This window comes from Rousettus aegyptiacus, unplaced genomic scaffold (genome assembly GCF_014176215.1).
Source record: "Rousettus aegyptiacus isolate mRouAeg1 unplaced genomic scaffold, mRouAeg1.p scaffold_m13_p_2, whole genome shotgun sequence".
Lineage (NCBI taxonomy): Eukaryota > Metazoa > Chordata > Mammalia > Chiroptera > Pteropodidae > Rousettus > Rousettus aegyptiacus.
In genome coordinates this window covers 147262604-147271767 of record NW_023416295.1, presented here as the reverse complement: position 1 = coordinate 147271767, position 9164 = coordinate 147262604, and the positions used below count along the sequence as shown (strand labels likewise).

General features: G+C 31.6%; 1 protein-coding gene across 1 annotated transcript in view; it reads left to right on the top strand.

Annotated features, from left to right (window-relative positions):
• The first annotated feature begins 667 nt into the window (after window positions 1-667).
• The window catches only part of LOC107508568 (solute carrier organic anion transporter family member 1B3), a 40733-nt gene continuing 32236 nt past the window's right edge, over window positions 668-9164 (top strand). The window contains exons 1-2 of the mRNA XM_016140464.2: window positions 668-793; window positions 4977-5132. Coding sequence (XP_015995950.2) covers window positions 5049-5132 — 84 coding nt within the window. The 5' untranslated portion in view covers window positions 668-793; window positions 4977-5048. The remainder of the gene's footprint in view (window positions 794-4976; window positions 5133-9164) is intronic.

The window sequence follows — 9164 nt, the reverse complement described above, 5'->3', positions numbered from 1 at the left end:
GAGAAGGGTTTGAATCTAATTTAAATTAGTATACTGCCAGAACAGAGCCCAATGTCTGAGGAATAGAGATATAGCAGAAAGTCAAAAATGCTTTACTGATTGACTGAATGAATAAATGAACAAATAAAATTTTACCCCTCCTCAACAAAACTTTCAGTTGGTTCAAGATCCCCACTTCTCTAAAAACCAAGTCAATAGAAAAAAATTATTCTTTCTTCCAGTTTCAATGTAAGGAATCTATCATGTAGTCTTGACTTTTGCCATTTTTAAAAAATGTCGTCACTTGGAAGACCTATCTTGTAATGAAGTAGTGCTTTAATTCCATATGGGGCATCTAATATCCACTCACATCATATTAGAACTGCCCCTCAGTATCAAGTAAAAAGAGTGTACTTTATTTTTTGAGTGCTAAAGTACCCTGTAGACACATTTTAAAAACTTCCTTGAATTTGGAAGAGTTTTAAATATCTTAGATAATCTGTTATATTTTTATAATTAAAGAAAAAAATTATGCAGTTTAGTTAAGTAAACAAATATAAGTTATTCTCAGAAATAAAGTTTAATAATTAAACTTTAACAGAAAAATATTTTATAGATTCTAACAAATATAACCTTTAAGACAGGAGTCTGGAACAGACTCTTAGAATAGCTAGTTAATTTTTTTCTAGTTGCCTAAGACAATAACCTGATGGTTAATCATTATTGGACTGATTTTAAAAAAAAAACGAAAAAGCAACTACTTAAAATTTTTAACAGAGATGGACTTGCTGCTGCTGTAGGATTCTAAGTCCAGGTAAGAATCTTTGAGATTCTCTAATTTCAATGTTTCTTCTATGTGAGAACATTCCACAAATTTCAAGGACAAAATATTTTGATGGACATGATAAATATTACACATTTTTTTACCTGTTTCTTCTACACATTTATGTTCTAAGATCTTAAAAACTATTAAATATCCCTTCTACAGATAGATGAGCCACAGGTTTATATATGTTTCGAAATAAAATACAGAAAATCAGACAGTCATAATTTAAAAATAGTTTGAAATCCAGTTCTCATTACTTTCTCAACAACTGGAACTTCAAGTCTGAAAAAATGAACCTCTGGTTATCTTCCAAAATATGCTACTAGGCAATTATTTTCACTAACTACATAGAATAACGAGACTTACTCCCTATTTCTTTTATTCCATCCTTACTGGATAATTTGGAGTGGAGAGTTAGCTGGCAAACATCAAGAAATAGGTTGTGTCTCAAAGTTGCTTTCCCACTTCTAGTTTCCTTTCTTCAACTCAAGTTTGACTCAAGGTGAGGGAAGAGAAAGAAGATTTTTCTAGGTAATTTCATCTCATCAAATAATAATAATAATTAAAAAAATATGCTTAGCACAGTTCCTGATACAAACTAAAGACTCAATAAATGTTAGTTCCCTTCTCCCGTTCAGAAAGGTAGCTACCCTTGTAAGACAATTGTTATTGTCAAAGTAAGATGGAGGATGAGGGAACTTGTCCCTATAAGAGGGCGAAGAAGTTAGTAAATGCCATTTTCCCTTTTTCCTCCTCAGTTCCACAAGGACATGGTAGAAAATGGGTCACTTGCTTGCACTGATTTTCCGTGATCCTTCAAATAATAAAAGCCTTACACAGATGAGCAGAGGCTGGTGAGAATCTGCCCTCCACTCCATCCCAATCAAATTATGCAGAACAGGGTTGTGCTGCTCAGGGAAGAGGAGCAATGCTCTATCTGAATGCCTGTGGTCCTGTCTTATAAACATACTGAGTCCTCCAAAATTCATTTATATGTCACTTGTTTAGAATTCTGAGAAAAAAAAAATATGTCCAGAGATAACTATGTGAAATGTCTCTAAGTCAGGCTTAAAGTGCCATGGTAAAGTAAAAAGTGTGGTGTTTAGAGTCAATATGTATAATCCAACTTTCTAATTACTTCGTAGTTACTTGTTATAATTTAATCTTTCTCAGAAATGAGGAAACAAGTGCTTGCATTTCCAATATTTTTTCTGGATATTTTTTTTCCAATATCTAGGAGAGAGGTATAGAATAGTCTGTCTGAGAAAGCTGTGAAAATACAAGAAGAGTAATAGTATATTACAAGGTATATTCTCCAGTGAAGCAGCAGTGTGGGAGAGGTTATTTCAATTGGGAGTAACTGGGAAAACATTTAAGAGGGGTGACTTGGAGCAGCAGTACAACCAAGAGATGAGAAAGAACATTATAGATTGAGAGGACGCATATAGAGAGCTGAAAGTCTTTTCTAGAGATTTGGTTCCCTATGGCTGAAGGTGCGTTTGGGTGCATTGAGAAATGAGACTGAAAACAAGCGTTGGTTTCAGTTTGTGAAGAATCTCAAGTAGGTAGTGTGAATATTATTTTGTATGGTACAAAGGACCTCTGAAAGATTCTGAGGATACATGTATGTATAGGACAGGGAGAAGGCTGAGAAACAGGATAATCATAATTTAATCAATTGCAATAAACAAGGCTAAGAGTGGTGAAATAATAGTCTTCAAGAATATTGGTTCAATGGCCAAAAACAAAAAACAAACAAACAAAAAACCCTTAAAGCTAAAGGGTGACTATCCACTTTGCAAATCATTCGCAAAGATTTGCAATTATAAGATTAAATGGTAAAAAAAAAAAATGATTTTCTAACATTTAAATCCTGAAGGATGATGCAGAAAGAGATATTCATTAAAAAAAAAAAAAAAACATGAAATTTATCAAAAGGCAGCTTATGACTTTGAGACCACCAAACTGCTGATTTTTTCCCTCCACTCTACTCAGTAAACTACACAGGCGCAGGCATGTATGGAGCACAGGCAAAAAGTGGAATAACATAACTGAGGTTCACTTAGATGTATACAGTGTGGTTTTCTGCATTCATATGTGTTTATATACACTCACGTATACAAAAGTGGTAGTATCTTCAGATATTTATTATTTCTATATTTAAACATTTATTAAATATACATTGTATATATTCATGGTCTTCATAAGTAAGGAATCAATAAATCTTTGTTGAATAAATTAATGAATAAAATATACAAGTAATGATCCTCATTACTTGTGGATTCTGTTCTCAAATTTGCCTACTCACTAAAATTTATTTGTAATCCCAAAATTAGTATGGCAGATGTTTCATGGTCATTCCCATACTTGCAGCAAGGGGCAAAAATTTTGACTTGTTCAATACCTGTGCTTCCAGCCGAGGTCAAACAAGATGTGGCTCTGCCCTCTTGTTTCAGCTCTCACACTATGAACAAGTGATGTTTTCCTACTCTATATAGTGCCATAGTTTTTTATTTTTGTGCTTTTTGTTGGTGATTTTGCTGTTATAATGGTTCCCAAGCATACAGTGCTGAAGTTAAACACATATCTGTTACATAGCGCAACATTATTAGATTAACAATATAAATTAAATAAGGCATCTTTAAACAGAAGCACACATAAGACATTAATCAGTTGATAAAAATGTTGTGACCAGAGATATACAGGAACCTAACCCTGTCTCTAGGAGCAATGTGTACTATTTGCTAATTTAGTGTTTGCAGCAATTTTCAGAACATAATTACTCCAAATAATGAGAATTAACTGTATATAGGACATATATTAAATATTGCATACTTAATGCCTTATTGGTAAGCATATATCTATGCTTATGTGTTTCTATACATAAATAGATATTTTAGATACATAAATATGTATTATGCACATATATATAAACAAGAATAGATTTTCTAAACTTCAGTGAAGAAATGACTAATTTATATAAAAGAGCAAACTCAAGGAACAAATTGACTAATTTTTCCAGTCTCTAAAATGGGGGATTAATAACTCAAAATTAGAATTCCTCTTTCACTTTAATCTCCAAACTCCATTGGGAATGTATTCGATCACTCTGATCACATCTAAATAAAATGAGATATTAAGAAAATTTTCTAATATAAAATAACTAGTTGCAACCTAAATATTTATCAACAATGTAACACCCTGCATCCCTAACAAAACTGAGGAAGCCATTTATTAATATAAAGTATATAAACCAAGAGTATATAAAACAGAATAAAAAAAGTTATCTTTTTAAATAAAAAAATAACATCTTCTGTCAGATAACAGTGTTAGTGGCATGCTGCCATTTGTGTTAAAAGGAAAATATGTATTTAACTAAAAATGCGTATTATATTTCTGGATAAAATTCACTGAAAACTGATATCATTAGTCCTCAGAAAGAGAAACTAGATGCTGGAGTTGTGGGTTAGAGGAAGAATCTTTAATACATGTCTTTTTGCTCTTTTGTACTTTGAACTATGTGCATATATTTTCTCTTCAAAAATAAATGAACAAAAGTAAAATAAAGTAGGGTCATGGTGGTAGTAATCTCAAACATGGACAGAGTCTGTCTGAGAGATACTTAAAGTACACTTTATTCTTCTTAACAAATCCCAACTTTGCCTGCTTTTTAAGCCTGGTTCCTGAGATATCTCTTCTATGAAAACTTCTTAAGCCACCATAATTACATCATTTTTATACCCATTTTGACTATCTGCTATGTGCAAAGCATTGTTTGGCACTTTGTAAAGCTATAAAGATAAATTAAATATGTATCTGCTTTTTTAAATCTTATAATGTAGATATGTAGAAAATAAAAGTTCATTTCTATAAATAAAATTTTTGTTTATCTAATCTAGTGTGTGATTCTATATTATCTTATTTATTTTCTATTTCATTTTTTTCTCCATAAATGTATCTTTCTAACTAAATTATAACCTCCTAAAGCTAGAATTCTATGTGTGCATTTTTTTGTGTCCAGCGTTTAGCGGGCCCAGTGCTCAGGACACAGTAGGCCATGAATAAATATCAGTGAATTTATGAATTGAGTGATATTGACTTTGTGGCTTTATTTATTTCTATAATGTATATTGTTAAAGTGAAATAAGTTATACTTTTCCTCCCTGAATAGGTCATCATTTGAACAAAACACCAGCAACGATTGAAAAATCGAAAACAGTCACATAACATCTGTATTTCAAGGATGGACCAAAATCAGCATTTGAATAAGACAGCAGAAGCACAACCATCCAGGAAAAGGGAAAGTAGATGCTGCAGTGGATTCAAGGTGGAATGAGTTTCATGTTTCCAAACTAAAATAATAGAAAGGGAAACTTTTCTTTAAAGACACAGTAACCCATGTTTAGAAAGAACATTACATTTCAAATTTAAGTTTTCAACTGAAACATACATTAAAATATTAACCAAGTGATCTATATTTTGATTTAAATTAGTTTCAAATCTGAAAAAATATTTTGAGTGATATTTCTGATAGTTATTAGTTTATTAATGTTAAACATTTAGAAATATTTTGGTATCTTCTCTTTGGTTCTCGATGGGCCAAAAAAAAAATTATAGATGTGATTAAAATAAAATAAGTTATAAAATAGTCATAATAGACCTATAAACAGAGAAGATTAATCAGCCTTATGAATCATTTTGTAGTCTTGACCTATTTAACAGCATTTTTTATTTAAATAACTTAAATAATAACATCTGATGGAAAAAGATCTGCAATAACAGTGAAAAGACCTCGCCCAAAGATCAAGCTTCTAACTTAAGAAAGACATTTAATTTTTCCATATACAAGTTTGTAAAAGCAATAATCTTGTCTTTTACTTTTGTCACACAATTGTGAGACTCTAAATAGACTATATTGGGATTTTCATAAACAAGAAAAAGTACATCCTGAGCATAGTGTTGAAGAAACCAAGACCCAGGGAAATTAAGAAATTTGCCTGAAGTCATCTAGCTTATGAAAGCTCCTAAACCTAAGTTAAAGAATTTAAAGCCACATAGAGAAGTCTTGAAGAAATAAAAAAATGCGACTGGCTTTTATTCATATTTTCTGTGGTTTTTCTCGGTCAGATGCCGTCTTATCTACCTGAATAAAGACCACAGAGATCAGATTCGATTGCAGTAACCTTACATAAGGTCTCTTTTAACTTTGTGGAGGCAACATGAGTTCTATTTGTTTTCAGCAATTACTGGTAAAGTTTGTTCTGATAAAATATTTGAATAATATTTACACAGAATGACAGTCACAAGGAAAAGGTATTGGTTAATGCAATTGTATTGCATTCCATTGTCTAGGGGTAATATGGTATGGTATGCTGCATTATTTCTTCTTTTAAATATTGAGGGTTAAAGTGATTTTGCTTGCACATGTATACCAAGGTGACCACAAACTGGCTGAAAAAAATAAGATTACAGAGCTGTCTCATGTAGCATATTTGGAAAAAAGCTAGGAGTTACCGAGTTAGCAGTGCATATAAAGTATGTTAATTACAGCCTAATAATGAAGACCAGAGAAGCAATAATAATAGTAATAATAATAGCTAACATTTATTGAACATAGTATATGCCAGACAATAGTCTAGTGTTTTATTTTTGTTAGTGGATTTCTACCAGCTAGATGCTATCATCCCCCTTTTACAGATGAAAAAACTTGGATACAGAGAGGACAAATGACTTCCTCAAGGTCCCCAAACTACTATGTGTAGAACCAAGGTCCAAATTCAGGCAGTCTGATTCTAAATCCCAGGCTCTCAATTTCACTCTATATTGCTAAAGTAACTGTGGACTTTCATAATACTAATCCCCTCAAGATTTTCTGGTAAACAGGAATTTAGAAGTAGACTATTCGATGGTCTTCCTCATTCTACACTAGAGATCTGCTAAGCTAAGTATTTCTCAGAGGCACATGCATACACACATGTTGTTACTGATATGCATATACAGAATCAGCAGGTTAAAATGTGTAAAGTACAAATAAATAACAGACACTTTTAAATAACAACATACTTTGATTCTTTCTTACTCTTTTCCTTTAATTTTTGAACTGAACCAACTAGATTACATAGACCCTGCCAGCATATCTTTCATCTTTATACTTATTCTTTCTGAATATCAGGTTTCTTATACCTCTATGTTGTAATGAAAATTCTTTAACAAGACAAAAGTTTTTGATACATTTGTATCAAATAGAAGAGCAAAAGTGAAAGTTCCCCCTTTCTGTTTTCATTTCCACTACCCCTCCAGAAATCATCAGAATAACCATCCCCTATGGAACCATCAACAGTATCAATATTCCATAGTTTTCCTTCAGTTCACTTTCCTCCAGGCACATTAACCATTTTGCTATTTCTCAAAAATCAAGCATAATTCTAACTTGGAAAAGTTTACTCTAGCTGTTACTGCTTCTGAAAGGTTCTATTTTCAGATATCTTGCTCCTTCGTTTCATTTAAATCTGTTTACACATTGCCTCATCGCTGACCACCCCATATAAAAATTATATTTCCTATCCATAGCTCTGTTACCAAGTCGATTTTTTATAGCATTTACCATCACCTGGTACACATACACACATGTACATATGTGTGTGTTTGCCCTTCGTTGCATAAAACAATACAAATTTATCGCAGTTTTGTAACAATTTTACAGCTCTAAAGTTGAGAACTGTGAAACAGGTCTTACTGGACTAAAATCAAGGACTTGTCAGGGCTGTGTTCCTTTCTGGAGACTCTAGAGGACAGTCTTTTTTTCTTGCCTTTTCCAACTTCCAGAGACTGCTCGATGTTCTTGACTCATAGCTCCCTTATTTATTCAAAGCTATTCTCATATTGCCTCACATTAACACTGGCTCTTCCACCTTCCTTATATATTTAAAAGACCCCTGCAATTACAGTGGGTTAACCAGGATAATTCAGGATAAACTTTTTAATGTCATTCCCCTTTGCCATGTTGCCTAATACAGTCATAGATAAGCAGGATAATGGCCCTCAAAGATGTTCAGGTATTGATCTCCAAAAGCTCCGTAGATGTATAGGTATATATTTATGTATGTTTATATATATATTAGTATACATATATATTTGTATATTTATATTTATGTTATATAAACATATGTATGTTTATAAAATTATTTTTTACTCATATAGCGGTGGTTTGTACATTTTTAATGCTATATAGAATTTTATTATATGAATATGCCATAATTTATTTCTCTACTGTCTATGTGCATTTAGATTGTTATCAGAGATTTTCTATTATAAATAATGATGGTATGAATATTCTCTTGCATATCTCCTGGTATACTCAGAGATTTTCTTGACAATATCTGTGACTGAAATTTCTAGATCATAAAGTATATAAATGTCAATGTTATAAGATAATGCTCAATTGCTATTTAAGTGGTCACACTAATTTACATGATTACAGAAATTTATAAGAGAAAATAGGGATACACGTTTTCTCCAGCACTTGACATTATCAGACTTTTTTATTTTTACCATTTAAATGATTCTTTTCCTAATTTTTTTTTCAGACAATTTGGACATGCAAATGATTTGTATAGAAATGCAACTTTTGAGTGTTGCTTTTGCATCCTGTGTCTTTACTGAATTAATTTATTAGTTCTTGTTTTATAAAGTCTTTAGAGTTTTCTACATATATTTTATAAAGTCTTTAGAGTTTTCTACATATAAGATCATGTTCTCTGGAAGCAAAGGCAATTTTACTTCTTCCTTTATAGTCTGCATACCTTTTATTTATTTTTCTTGCCTACTTACCCTGTTAGAACATCCAGTACTATGTTGAATAGAATAGAATAGTATGTCAATCCTTGCCTCTTCTATTCAACATAGTACTGGAAAAGCTTTAAAATTTTCACCATGGAGTATGATAGCTATAGGCTTTTTATATATGACTTTTATTATATTGAGGTAATTTCTTCAATTCCTAGTTTGTTGAGTGTTTTTATCATGAAAGGGTGTTGAATTTTTTGTCAAATGCTTTTATGCATCTATTGGCATGATCATTTGGTTTCGTCCTTCATTTCGTTCATGTAATGTATTATGATGATCAATTTTTATATGTTAAACCAGATGTGCATTTCAGGTACAAATTCCAGTTGGTCCAAGTGTATAATCCTCTTAATGTATTGTTGGATTCTGTTTGGTAGTATTTTGTTAAGGATCTTTGTCTGACTTTGATATCAGTATAATGTGGACTCATACAATGAATTCGAAAGTGTTCCCTCCTCTTCAAATCTTTGGAAAATTTGAAAATATTTAAATTATTTTTTCTTTAAATTTTTGA